Source organism: Phalacrocorax aristotelis, chromosome Z, assembly GCF_949628215.1.
Source record: "Phalacrocorax aristotelis chromosome Z, bGulAri2.1, whole genome shotgun sequence".
Lineage (NCBI taxonomy): Eukaryota > Metazoa > Chordata > Aves > Suliformes > Phalacrocoracidae > Phalacrocorax > Phalacrocorax aristotelis.
Genome location: NC_134311.1, coordinates 78223111 through 78237740, shown reverse-complemented (window position 1 = coordinate 78237740; position 14630 = coordinate 78223111). Strand labels below are relative to the sequence as shown.

At 50.5% G+C, this 14630-nt stretch overlaps 1 protein-coding gene across 1 annotated transcript in view; it reads right to left on the bottom strand.

The window, feature by feature from the left end:
• Window positions 1–14066, bottom strand: part of ARK2C (arkadia (RNF111) C-terminal like ring finger ubiquitin ligase 2C) — a 50047-nt gene extending 35981 nt beyond the window's left edge. The window contains exon 1 of the mRNA XM_075078476.1: window positions 13892–14066. Within this exon, the coding sequence (XP_074934577.1) occupies window positions 13892–13952 (61 nt within the window). The 5' untranslated portion in view covers window positions 13953–14066. The remainder of the gene's footprint in view (window positions 1–13891) is intronic.
• Between the last annotated feature and the right edge of the window lie 564 nt (window positions 14067–14630).

Here is a 14630-nt window from a genome sequence, read left to right as displayed (position 1 = left end):
ACCAGACAGCAGGCACCTCCAAGGTGCTGTCATCTCCATCCTTGACTGTATCCCAGATTGGCTGGGCAAGATCCTGGGACACTCAGCTACAGTGAAGGTAGCCCTGCCCTGAGCGGGAGGCTTGGCTGGAGATCTCCAGAGGTGCCTTTCCAGCTGAATTATCCTGCAACTCTATCAGCCAGTGGAAGATGCTCTTAAAAAAACCCAGCATCTTCTGGGGCAGCTGGGTATGCCCCTCCATATTACAGCTCCGAAAGCATCAACAGCATGGAAAAGTCTCCTCTACCCTTGAAAGGGCAGTGCTTGTAAATGCACATACATGGAGAGTAGTGCGGTGCGTGCACTGCTGTGTCACAGGGAGCACAGACTTCACACAAAGGCTGAAATTAAGATAATCCTAGATGTGTGTTTTCCATTTATGTTGTTAGTTCAGAGCATAACTGAACCTTTAGAGAAAGCAGAAAAAGATTACAAGATTTTTCACAGCGCTAGCCACTGGATCCAGAAGACTTCTGCCTGAGCTGAAATAATACAGCATGAGTAACACTAACCCATGTAACGTCCATTGGTCAGTGATTCTGGCAGACATCAAGTAGACAAGAGAAAAGCAGCAATTATAAAGGTGTATTTCAGATTCAACCGAGCTCTGGGGATGGTGAGGGCAGAAAAAGACAACCACCGCAAAACCCCATATTTGTTCAAGCCACAAAATGTGTTGACTCCTCAGAGCTTCCAGTTACAAACAAAAGGGAATTAAAGCTGAGATCTGAACTTCTCAGTGATGTTAATTAAAGCCTGGTGCCTCTAGAACACCAGGCAAGCTGCACACTGCTTTTCTAAAATTTCCCCCATGTTTTTGAGAGCCATAGACTACAAAGCATCTAATCCTGCTCCTCCATTCAGAAGCAGCATTTTGACCCAGCAAATCAGACCGAGCCCCGTTAGGAGGCACTGGCTGGTTCAGAAGTTGTCCAAGATTTGACAGATCTACACAAGTCTAGCCCCAGAGAGGTGCCTGCAGGCAGTTCCCAAGCCCTGAATACCCTCACACAGAATGCTGGATGGGTGTATCTTTTATTTCTGAGATTTTACAGTGGGATCATCCTCATTTCTTAGAGAAACAACAAAAGCTGTATGGATGTCAAACTTCCCCCTGGGACCCCTGGGTTCAGGTCATTTATTCTTCTGCTGTAATGGGGTATAAGGATTTCTGCTCTCTGTTTCGGTGTAGCAGCAGAGCAGTGTGAAATCCTACTCGCATTATCCTGCTTGTAGTTTTAAATGCAGGGGTGCCCTGTTATTACAGGTACAGCTTCGGCAGAGTTACCACACTCCTGAATGCCCCATTTTCTCAATGACAAGTGGTGGCTCGTTCAGTCAAAGTGCCCAGCCCTTCAGAGCAGCTCAGCTTGCCTGAGAAAGGTCTCCTTTTCTCTTAATGTTGTGGAAACCGGTCAATGGCCATCCCCCAACCCCAGCCCAGCTTGGATGTGGTGGAGACCCACAGTTCACCTAACCATTACCAAGCTGCACTGACAAGCGTGCCCACCCTATGATGTGGGACCTCTCTGTGTGTTGCTGCTTTTCCTTCACTTCCAGGTCCATCACCACCGCCCTGAGAGCCTCCCAGGCTTCCCACTGTTGTCCTTCCTCCTCTACTGTCACCCAGCACTTCCACACCAGAGCTCAGCTAAAACCTCTCCCACAGATGCAAATTTTCCAGGAATTTTAAGCTCTGCTCACTGGAGAGAGCAGGACACAAGAGGTGAAAGCCACCTTTCTCACCACAGAAGGTGGTATGCACACAGGCACACAGACAAAGCAACTCCTGCAGCTTAAGGACTGCACCACAGCCAACCCCAAAACCCCAGCAGATGTGGGGAGCAAACTCCTTATGGCAGGCATTAATAGGAACAAAGCACTTTTTCATTGGCTTTTTGGTGTCTGAACCTTGGCAAACACTTTGCATTTTCATGTTACTGTTGTGTTCTGAGCTTTTATCCCTTTTTTCTTTCTTTTTTTTTTTTTTTTTTATCACAAAGTCTCATTATATTTGTTGGCTTTCTCAAAGCTTCAGCTCCCTGGCGTGATGCAGAAGTGTGTGCGTCACAGCATCACTAGAAGCAGACTTGTTCTTTACACTGGAAAAAAAGAAAAGCAAGCAGGAGCTGGGTCTATTCATGGGCTGGAGAGGAGTGTTTTGGCTCAGGGGGCAGAGTGCCAACACTGCACACCCACTTGCTCCATTAAACTTACCTCCAACAGGCTGCTTTCAAAGAGGACTCCCCAAAGTCCTCTGAAGAGGTGGCAGCTCCAAGTGGGATTAGTTGTTGGGTGCCCTAGTACCTCCCTCCTCCCCTGTACCACCCACCTGTCCAGCCCTGGCTCACAGGAGGGTCCCAGCACCTCTCTGATGCCCCTTTGCTCTCGTGGTGGCCTGGATGTCACCACCCTCCAGGGGATGCTGCCAGTGAGTTGGGTTTCTGCAAAGCATGTCTATCCCCGTTCCCCATTTGAATTGCAGGCCATTGGGAAGGGGCCCTTGCTGCCTTCCCATTCCCAGCTGCGCTGGTGCACTGGAAACAGGAGGTGGGAGAGAGAAGAGGCACCAGTGCTCCCTGTTCAACACAATGAAAGAGCAGCAACGCTTTTGCAGAGGTATTTTCTACAAAGTATCCATCAAAACCACCTCCCCAAAAAAGGCAATATTTTTCAGAGGGGAAGCTGGATGAGGGATGTGCACCTAGTGCCCATTCAACACCACACCATGATGCCCCTTCCCCCTGGCCAAATGACCGATGTGACCATGTTTTAAAGCTTGTACTCCGTTATGAGAGAGACTTCCCTATCACTGCATTCCCAACCGTGGTTATTACAGCATCAGTCACAGCCATCTCGCCATCTCCTGACGCAGCAGACAGCACTTGTTCGTCAACCCATACAGAGCTCCCAAAGAGGTCCAACATCTCCTGGACTCACCATCCCATGGACAGCAGTGCCTTACCCCCCCTCCATCAACACACACCAGACCAGCGTGCTTGAGCCTCTGAAGTGTTTCCAGCAGATTTGAGCCCTGAAGCCAGCACCAGCCCTCAGGAAGACTTTGGTGCCTGGGGAATGGATGCAAGGAAGGAACTCAGGAAAACCCATCACATCCACAGGGGAAAACATGGCAGGTATTTGCTGAAGAGCAGCAAATGTTGTGTCCCTGCAGAGAGCCAGAGGATGGGTCTAAGCCTGGGTCTGCCAGCATCAAGGTCAGCCCAGGCTGAAAGGATTTCCTCTCATTGCTTAAGTTTCTAATAGAAGAAGGTCCGATGAGAGATGCTGGGTTGCAAATAAGGAATCCTAGGACAAGGACAGTAGTTCAGCACAACTGGTCCCACACAGTCTGGATGAATGCACAAGCCAATGTAACATACCCTCAAAGCTGCTATGAACTTCCTAGATGTTGTTGAGGTCTGGCTCCTGATTATGTTAATGGGGCTCAAAATTGCTTGTTACAGGAAGAAGTCACACTGGACACCTAAAAAACCTACTCCAGCTTCCCTAACAGCACAGCAGGTCCTTTCAGGAGGAACTGTTTTCTGTCCAAGGGATGGGGGATTTACCTTGCCTCCCTTCCCCTTGGTCCATGTCCTATTTTTCTAAGCTTGTAACTGCCTCCTGGTAATATTTTCATTCCCCAGGACACCCCTGCACCCTACAGAAGAAGAACCTGGGTGTCATCACATGCCATCTAGATCTCGCAATACAGGACTCTCCTTGCAGGTGACCCAGGGCAAGATGATATGTCCTTATCACCAGAGAACTTCTATGGTCTTCTTTGGCAAAACACCCAGGATTTCCACCAGCAAGTTTATAATCACATGTGCCAGACAGAGTTTCCTACTCAAAATCAAACTAGGCCATGGGGAATGTGTTATTTGTCCCTGCAGGCTGAAGTAGCTCAGCTAGATGAGCCCACTGAGGAGTAAAGCAGTGGTTGCACGTCCCGTTTGATACCTCAGCTTTCATTTTCATTTTGGAAACCACCTCTGATCCTCACAAACCTGGAAAGCCACCCTCATTGCCAGTAGAGGTGAGAAGGAAGGCGAGGCAGGGGCTGACATGACCTCCCTCGTTTTGTGAGGGGCCAACTACATTTTGCCACCTCCTGCACCAGGACCAGAGCCTTTGCTTCTCCAAGACTCATCTCAGGCATTAAAGCACCTTCTGTCGATTAAATAAAACAGATTCCTGCACACACTAAAGTCACAACGTGGTTTCACAGCGGAAGAACAAGGAGGACTGGGGCAGTCTATTCCTGACCATTGCATGCTTTCCAAGTGAGTACAAAACACCGAATACACCTCTTGGATACGAAAAAAAAATTATGTCTAGGTGAAATGTCTCTGTACGAAAAACCCGACTGAAACAATATGATGAATTGGTTTTATTCCCTGTATCCAGCTGATGCTGTTTCATTTTCCACCGTAAGACAGCATTTAACTTCTGAGGTTGTGGCATATTTCATCTTATTTCAAGTGAGCCAATTTAAAGCCTTCCCCTGCCCCCCTGCCCCTCTCATTTCACTGAAAAACTCAAAGACAATATAAGACTAGGAAAATAAATTTTCAGCCAGTGAACTGGAAAATAATCATCGCTGTCATCAAAAACAGATATCTCTGTTTTTACATAGCTCTAGTCCCCAGCAACTCGGTTCAATAGAAGTCCCATCAGCTGAGCTGCTGGTCCACCCCCCGTTGCTCACCCGTGCATCCCGCTGCTGCCACTGGGATACAACATCCCCTGTTCTGGGCCCCAGTTCCCATGCAATATTCCTCCACATCACAAGTGAGTTGCCATTTTTTTCAGCTCACAGCTTCAAAGAGTGACCTTGGAGACAAGAGTCTGGCTGCCACCCGTTAATTTAACACAGGAAGGAGCCAGGCAGCGAGCCGAGCAGGGGATTAAAGATGGACGATGGTTTCCACTGCTGCTTTAGTAAGAGCAAGAAGGTATTTCAGTCCCTAGGCTGTGGGTCACCCTTCAGCCCTGGCAGATGGGAGGTTCTACCTCCCCACATCCCTGCAACCTCTGGCTGCCTCCTGCCCACCCAGATTCACCCGTGCCATCATTTCTCACCCATGCCAGATTCACACACCGGTAATCAAAATGCCAGATGGTGTAAGTCACTCTGCAGCCCCCGGCCAGGTGTGCTGCTTACCTCCAGACTCTCCCAGAGCTGCACTTGACATACGATACAACTCTTATCTCAAGTTCATGTAGAAGTTTCCCACTGGGGCTGATGAGGGCTGAGCAAAACCAGCTCAGTAAGTGCTTTTGGTACATGACAGATAAAATTTTCTCCATTCAGCCTGATGGAGAGATGCCTGCAGCCCATTGACCTCGAAGGAGGCCCTGCCCAGAGGGGGGAGTTCGTGGCTGCTGACAGGCTTTGCAAGTAGCCAGCATGGGAGGAGATCCTTTTTTATAAGGTTGCATGCAGCCGGATATTCACTATCAAAAAAAAAAGCCTTGTAACCTCAAGTCCACTCATGTCAAGCTAACTTTGCACAGAAAGCTTCCTTATTCCTTATCTCAGCCCCTGAAGGAGGTTTGTGGGATATCACGAATAATGGATGGACAAGGTAAGGCTTCTTCCAAAACACCGGTTGCTCCTAACATCCATAAAGCCCCATCGTGATGGGCCTGAACAGACCAGCGCCTGAGCATGTTATACCTCATCCATTTTCTGTCCAACCCTGCTCTCTTCCAGATGTTTAGAGAAAACATTGTGGTTTTTCCCCTCTGTTCTCACACCTTAGATGCCCACTCCAAACCCTACCAACACCCTCGCCTCCCACCAAGTAGAGCAGAGACCAAAGATGCTCAATTTTGGCCAAGCAAAGCTTAACCCACTCCCGATCCCTTCCAGCTCCTAGTGTTGAGGGAACATCTTAGTTTCAATTAGCCATTCATGCAGTAAAAACCTCCCCGAGGAGGATGCGAGCTGTCAGGATCCGACCCTCCAGGGCTTACCACTGTGTTACTGCAAAACCAGGCATGCCGGCAACAAGATGTTTATAGACCAATGATTCATAATACTGCAGAGTTTGCAGGAAATGTAACACCATTCATGATTAAGAAATGCTCTTGTTTTCAGCTAAATATATAAAATAATCACTCATCCCCTGAGCAGCAGATGCAAATTATACATAGTATTAGCCTCATATGCCAACCGCTATAATTCTGGTGCAGTATGAAGCTGTTTCCCAAGGCTCTACAAGTCCCTTAATCTGCCTTTTGACGTCAAATGACAAATTTATTGCCTGGGATCATTAATGGGATGACTAATGAAAGCTGATAAGTGAATTTATAAATGAAATTGAAGATATTAATATTAAAGGCCAGGCTACAAGAAAGAGAAATGTGGATTTAGCAAACCACAACAACAAGTGTGGTAATCTGCTTGAGATTTACAGCTCCTTTCCTGCTGGGCAAATTAGAGACATGGTATATTCCACCTGGAGGATGTGGAAACTGCCAGGCTTGACAGACACCTCTCCTGAAGCATTAGCACCCCCGTTGCCTTTGGATGCTGCCTGAGATTTAAAAAAAGCTCCTGCTCAAATCTGACAACAAATGCCACACCAGGGCTGAAAATAAGCTGATAGTCTTGCAAAGGTAACTGCATCACCAAACCCTCACGCATAGAAGATACCTTTAGACTGTGGTCAGTTTGCTGCCAATTACTTTGTTTATAAAAGAAGAAGAAAAAACACCTCAAACTAGACTCTCTTCTTACTCATCCCAGTATAAATACCAAGTGACTCTTTTAAAAATTGAGGACTTATTTTGCATTTATTCGCAGGTAAACAAGTTCAGACCTTTCTAGCTTGTTGTCTGATCCCACAATCTGGCAGCTTCACCATGAACCCACAGCTTCTGATTCCAGCTGCCTCTCACTGAGGTTTAGGGCTCCCAGGAGACTTTATTTAAGTCTCAGCTCCCACCAGCTGATGATGATCAGCCCTGAACGGACCAGACAAACATTCTCTGCTGCCCCAGGGAGTACAGGCGAACGAGATCCTACCAATGCTGCAGGGCTGTGTAAGAACAGGCACCTTCTCTCTATCAAAAAGCAAAGAAACAGGAGAAAGCTTTCCTTTTTCTGCAGGTGCCCATTTTTCAAGCACATGTATCATGGAAACAGGTTGGTTGGGCAAGTACTCATGAGCGGTGCCTCCTCACGCACCCACAGTTTCCAAAAAAAACCAGGATGCCTTTGGGTATATCAGGACTTTGAGCAAGCAGTGTGACCGAAGGAAGAGTCAGATGCCACCAGGAGAATGAGAAAGCCCAGAGACACAACACAAAGCACTGCTGGGGGGGGCAGATTTGCTATGGGGATGTTTCCCAGTCCCGCTCTCCACTGGAAGAGCCTAATGTGGGGAGCAGCTGCAGCATGGCAGGTGCCTCAGGGACTGTGTTTCTGAATGTCTTTTAGAGACCCCCCACAAGGCTGGAGAAGAGAAGAACAGGGTTTTGGAGCTGTTCCTAACCTAGCCCCGGTGTTGGGTGCCTGGACACCTGGCCTGGCAGGCTGTCCAGCTCCATCAAAGTCCCGCTCAAGCGGCCTTCAAAGAAGTCCCAGAAGGTACCCATGGCCCAGCTTTCTCCTTGTTTAGGGAAATGGCTGCTCCTTGCACCATGTGGGAAGGAGATGGAAGAGCAAAACGCAGCAACAACTCCACAGCATCACTTGAGCCCCCCAGGGAAAGACAGCAACGGCCAGTGGTTATGGTCTAAGCCAATGCTCACCCACACGTCAGGGTGTCACCTCCAGGCAGGGCAGCTGCTGTGAGTGGCTGGGAGCACAGGGACGTTGGGTGAGAGACAGAGGCACGAGGTCCTTCTCTGAGCTGATGAAATCCTGATCCGAACATCTCACCACAGGCATGTCCTGCCTTTGAAGGGTCCCAGCGCATGGGGACAAAGCTGCCCCCTATGGTCTCTCCCCATAACCTGCATCTTCACTGCTTCCAGCATCTGCGTTGCTCCTGACCCCACCGGGCTTACTCAAACCAAAGCAATAATCTTAGTTAAAGAGCTACAAACCATACATGTGCAACTCTCCTGCAGGCACATTTTGCAGACTTTAAAAGTAGTGAGAGAAAACAAGAGTGGTTAAGGACACTTACCAAGAGGGATCCACCACAGAACGTGCCAACCAACCCAAACCAGCTGGGGCTGGGAAATGTAAAAGACCAGCAGGCAGGAAAATGGGTGAGAAAAAGTCCCAGGAGACTGCAAAACTGAGAAGAGGAGGAGCAGGAAGGGTTAAGCAAAGGTGGTGGGGAGGCACAGGGCAGACATGGGTTTGCTTTCCCTGTGTCCTGGCTCTACTGAGCTCTGCCAAGCTCAGCTCCCCGGCACGGAAGCCTGGTCCCTGAAAAAAACACGATCTGCTAGTCTAGCTGAAAAATGATTTATTTATTTATTTATTTTACTTTACCCCCAAAAGACCCAAGTTTCTCCCCAAGAAGGTTTACGCGTAAGGCAAGACCATGCAAGGATTAAACTGGGGAGTCTCCCACGAGATCCTGTGCAGAGCTGCTGATGGGCACATCATGGCTTGGGAAACCCCGACCCCTCTGCTGACTGACCCACTCCTTCTCCCCAGACTCAACCCAAAAAAGGAGAAAATTATAATTTTCCCCACTGGGTCTTAGCCCAACTCTTGCTGCCCACCTGCAGGTCCCTGCCCTGGCCCCACCACAGCCACACATTGCCCTTCTCCTTCCTAAACCACAGCGTCAGCTGAGAAACCTCCTGAGTGTTGTAGCTGACTTCTGAGTTTTGAGCACCAGGTTTGCCATAAGCAGCAGTGTGAAGCTTTATTTTACATACTACCCTGTAATCAAAAAGCCTTGGGCTATCACCCAACTCCAGGAGCTGTGGGTTTATGTAGAAACACCCAAATACCAGGAGATGCCCAAGAGTCACATGACATTTGGCGGTGCCATCACACCTCTCTCAATTGCAAAACCAACTCTGGTCTTGGAGGTTATGGATATCAAAGAGGATCTAGATGTAGAAGACCTTCCAGAAAGTCTCCCCTTGTATTTTGGGCACATGTATGCAATGCTCCTCAAAACAAGTGTTCCCAGGTTAAGGACAGGGAAAGGTTTTTCTCTGCTGACCTGCTGCAGCACGTGTCCATTTTAGAACACCTCTAGAGATAAAGACCTTCCAGTTTTGACATGAGGAAGCCCCATCGCATGGTTTGGGTTTATACCAGCAGTTAAACGGGCTGGAGGGGATGCCCATGCCCTTGCTACCCGGTGTCATGCCTCACAGGGCCCTCGAGAGAGCCATCTTCCCCTCTCCGGCCACCCCTGCACCTCCAGTGGTTGCAACAATCATCCATCTGGTCGGTGGAGAGGGATGAGCCAGTCGTGGATGTCACACGTGCTCCCTGTGGAACTTGGCAGGGGCCCTCCTACGGGTTTGGGAGGACAGGGCTCCCGTGCCTGCCCCAGCAGCATTCCATCCTCCCCTTTCAGCTCACGAGGTGCTCCCCGAATTACAAGCAGGGTTTAAAACAACAACAACAAAAAAGGAAGCTCAGACTTACTCTAGGACAGTCCTTCCAGGAGGTTCACGGAGGAGGACTCGGCGCAAGACTGGTGACTCTGCGAGGCCCGGGGTGGTTATAGCAGCATCCTGGCGCCTACGGACCTCAGCCCCCCCGCCCCGTTTCGCACCCCATATTCTGTCCGGGATGCACCGAGCAATGCCGGACTATGTCCCCACCATGTCCCCACCACCTTGTCCCCCCGCCTTGGCCACAGCAGCTCCTGGGTTTTGTGGCAAACACCCGCCAATCCACCCCCTCCAGCTCCGCAGCTGCATTTGCTTTCTCGCTCGGGCACCAACTCACCGGTTCTTAAATAACACATTTCCATGGGGCCGGATCTGCAAACAGCGAGGTAAATCCAGATCAGCTTTCATTAGTCTCTGCTGATAATTCCCAGCATGAGCAAAATGTGACCGCTATTTGTTTACCTTTTTCTTAAAAATGATGGAAATTGTGACAACACCCTGAACACTGTGTGAGAGACAGATTGGTCCAGCTCCTATTTGGCGTCATTAAATACACGCAGATGTGTTCAAGACCTTTACACAACCTTTATATAAATGAATCTCAGAGCCTGTTTTGTTCGTGTTTGGGATTATCCGTCTCCCTGTTACTGAAAGAAGTTATTTAAAGCAGCCCAGAAGTACAGGTTGGTGCTGGAGAGATGTACAGGCTTTATAGAAACCACCGCATGTGCCTCCACACCCACAGCAGCACCCCAGCACGTGACTCGTCTTGGATTTCCTCAGCCCATGATGCTAAAATCAAAAAAAAATTATTTTCTTTGTACCAGGTGTCGTTTCGAGACTCGGGAGTGTCAAAGGAATTAAGTCATTAAATTGTGGAAGCATTTGATGGATTATGAGCTATGAAAGCCTGGTGGTTACCGACTAATAAGGCTGGGAGGCGGAGGAGTGGGGGAAATGTTTCCTCTTGTAAGAATGTGTTTCTAACAAGACAGGTCAAAATATGATGCGGATGATAAATTGTCTTAGTACGAGTTGCCATTAACCCAGCAGCTTTCTGTACGATTAGATTACCAAGGTATCCTCAGAGTATATTGACCAAACAGTGTTGCTCTGTATTAGCGCTAATTTGCAGAAGATCTGGGGGGTTATTACACTCGCTGCAGTGAATCCGCCGCTCCTAACAAAGGGGCAGCTGCCGGCAGGTGTCTGTGGCGCGAGGTACGTTTCAGAGGGGACTGGATTTATCCGTGTTGGGGGTTTTGGGGTAGGGCAGGGGTGGGGGAGGATTTTTTCCCATACCATAAACCAAATCTCATTGTCTCACGTGGGGGTTGAATTAAAAAAATTTATAAAAAAAAAAAAAGGGGGGGGGTGAAAAGAAGAAATCACATTGGAAAATGATCAGCCCCAACAGGCATGCATGTCTCCCTTCATGCAAGCGAGAAGCACAGCCTCCCTCCTCGGGATGCGTACGGGGACATGTGTCAGGCACGGAGCTCAGCGCTGGCCCGGGGAGAGGATGGAGCGAGAACAAAGGGCCACGGCATACACTACATCCAGGGGGGGAGCAGGGGGGCACCCGCTTGTGCTCATACAGGGGGGGGACAGGATGGCCAAACAGTCATCGAGATACACGGAAAAGGAAATATGGAGAAGGAAATAATAAATAAATGTTTTAAAAAAAAAACAAAAAACAAAAAACAACCAAACTCAGGATAAAGCTAGGAGGGAGGTGGAAAGGCACAGCCTTGCAAAATGATGCGTCTCTTCAAGGGATGCTGGGGTAAGGCAGGGCGGGTTGCTGGAGCCACTTGCTTTTGTTTTGTTTGCTAGTGGCTCCTCTCGAAATTTTAGCGGTGGGAACCACCGACCTGCTGAATTTGTCTTCCCCTCATTAAAGACAAATAACCAATCCTGTGTCTCCCCACCTTCCGTGGAAATGCAGTTAAGGCAGGATGCTTCCCCCCCACCCCCCCACCCCAGCCCCAGCTCCATCTCCTGCTTTCGGGAGCCCTGACTTCCCTCAGTTTCTGGTGGGATCCAAGCCAAAATTGGGAGGTTTTAAAGGACCATTTTGCAGACCTGGGAAAGGAGGTCTGGCACAGGAACAAGGAGAGGTGATCGGTATTATTATCGCTTTGCAGCTGCAGCAAAATTGCTCGCTGGCCACAATTTTGCTGTGCATCCCTCCCCGCTTCCAATTTTTTAAGGCTTCCCAGGACTTTCTCCCAGCCCCATAGTTTGCTCTTTTGACCAAATCGGGTTATTCAGAAGATGGTGGGCCTGGAGGCTTCAAGCAGGAAAATGTAGTTACAACATTAGCAGCTGGGACAGCTTTACGAGCCCTGCCTTGCAGGGGTCTAGTGAAGATATTTATAGCGTGCTAGTCGCCGCGGGACTGAGGCACAGCAACTCCTCGCCTAGCAGATGGTGGGCAGGGCACTCGGATATATGTGTATGTTTAAACATACAGCTAATAGATTAGAGGGATTTTTTTCTTCCAGGCTCATTTACCTCTTGGTAATCAGTTTTTTTAAAAAAAGTAATATATATATATATATATAATTCCCCCCATCCATACGGAGGTCATCCCTCTCATTTTGATATCAGTCTGGTAAGGAATGTGTAATGTTGTAACTAGAATGAAATAAGCAGCAGACCCTTCATCGAATATTATCTTTTTTTGATTAATAATGAGGGCTTGGTTTTATATACTTTTTTTTTTTTTTTTTCTATTCTGCAGTAAAAGAGAACTCTGCATCGGCACAACAGTAACATGGACTGTGCGTCTAGGGAGTATGAACACACAGACTAATGCTGAGGGTAGATATGGGACAGGAGAATTAAAAAAAAATATGTATTAAAAAGCCCCCATATCTGCACTACGGGGAAAAAAATCCACTCACTCAAACCTCACGATGGGGGAAAGCAAGGAAAAAATCTAAACAGCAGGATACGACAATAAATGGGAAAACAGCAATAGAAAAAGCACACTAGGTTAATATAGGAAAACTAGTTTCTTTATTGAGAGATCGTATATTAGTATTAGTGGAATCGTGTGTAACAATGTCATCATGCACACAATACAAAAAGGCAAGGCCCACCATGCTATGGAAGGGCAACAGAACAAAAGCAGCGTACACTGAGCAGATGTATAGGCTACAGCACATTACATTTCAGCAGGGTATGTCTCTACAGAGAGATTTACATCAGAAACTAGGTAATGTAAAAAAATACAGACCATGCTTTAGTTTTAGTACAAGAAAAAGGTGAAGATACACAACCAAAGGATATTCGATACAGAAAATTACCCACAAAATAAGAACAGGAAGTAATTTAGCACAGCAGAAAAAAATGTTATCCCTGTTTAATGGAAACCCATTTTGCCAGTTGTCTCTTTTCGCAGTCAGATTGGGGATTTTTTTTTTTTTTTGGCGGGGTGTGGAGGGATGCGTGCCACGTCGGAGGTGCGCTAATGGGACGGGACACTTGTGGCTGCCGGGGCCGGGCGGGATGGAGCGTGGGGCGGCCGGGCGAGCGGCTGGGTGGGCGAGCGCCCGCGGGGGACAGCTCTGGGCTGCGGAGCCGCCGCCGGGGCCAGGGGCGCTGCTCCCCTCTGCAGGCCACCCTCGCCAGAGGCTCTTGGGGGTCTTTTATCCCCCGTTCAACCACAGACCTTACTCTCCAGCTCTCTCCCAGTTTTATTTTTGGAATTAAAAGATAATTGCATCTCCTTGGTGGATTTCTCGTCGCTGATTTAATTTAAAGGGGGGGGGGCGGGTTTGGCCGCAATTTGGGGGTTTTTTAGCCCTCCACCCTCCCTAAAAGCCCCCCCGGGGAGTCTCTGCGCCCGACGACCACAGCAAAATGAATCCACTTAACAGGAATTTACAGTGCAATGTACTCAGCTAAACAGGATGAAGGTACAAAAATGGCTGTTATCGTCTACAGCTACGCTGAGATGGCCTGGTGGCTAGACGGGGGGGGGGGGGGGGGGGTTGAGCAGGGGGTGGTGGGTTAAATTAAAAAATAAAATAAAATTTAAAGAATAAAATAAAAAGAAGGAGGATGTAGCTACCGAGGCGCAGCCTGGGGGTGCAGGAGGGAGCGGGGCCAGCGGCGGGGCGGCCCGGGGGGCACAGGGTACCCCGCATGGGCTCTGCCGGGGCTGAGAGGGGCGCGGAGCCCTTAGGCGGGGCGGGGGGGAGCGATCGGCGCCCGGGGGCACCCACCCACCGCCCCCCCCACCCTCCCCGCGGGGAGGCCCCGGGACGCGAACCCGCGCACGCCGCGGTACCTCTGTTGCGGACGGAGCCGAAGACGGGCAGCACCAGGTACCCGACGTGCACCAGGACCATGCTGCGGCCTTTGTGGCGCGGCGCGGCGCGGCGCGGCGCGGCGCGGCCCGGTGCCGCCGGCCCCTCCGACCCGAGGCGGCGGCGAGTGGCGCCCGCCCGCTCCGCCGGCACACAAAGACGCCCGCCGCCAATGGCAGCGCCCCGGCGGCCGCACGCCCCGCCCCCGCTCCCCTCCCGCCCGACGCGCCGCCCAATGGGAGAGAAGGAGGGAGGGGTGGTGGGCGGGGCGGGCGCGAGGGGCCGCCACCCGCACGTGCGGCCGCTGGGCGGCGGGCGGGCGCGCGGGAGTGCGTGCATGCACGGGTGCACGCATGCATTCGTGCATGCGGCTTGCGTGGCTGCAGGGCTGCGGCCGGGTGCGTGCGCGGGTGCGTGCCGCCGGCACACGCGCGCACGCGGAGGGCACGCGCGGGCCGGCCTTGTGCGCGCGTGGGTGCGTATGCGCAAGCGGGCGCGTGTGCACAGGCGGACCGCGCACACAGACACAGGCCGGCAGGGCGGGGGGGGGGGGGGCGGTTTGGTGGTCCTGCCCCCCTGCCCCGCTCTGCGAGACCCCCCTGCAGCGCCGCCTCCAGCTCGGGGCTCCTCAGCACGGGACAGACACGGGGCTGTTGGAGCGGGGCCAGAGGGGGCACAGAAATGCTCCGGGGGCTGGAGCCCCCCTGCTGCGAGGAGGGG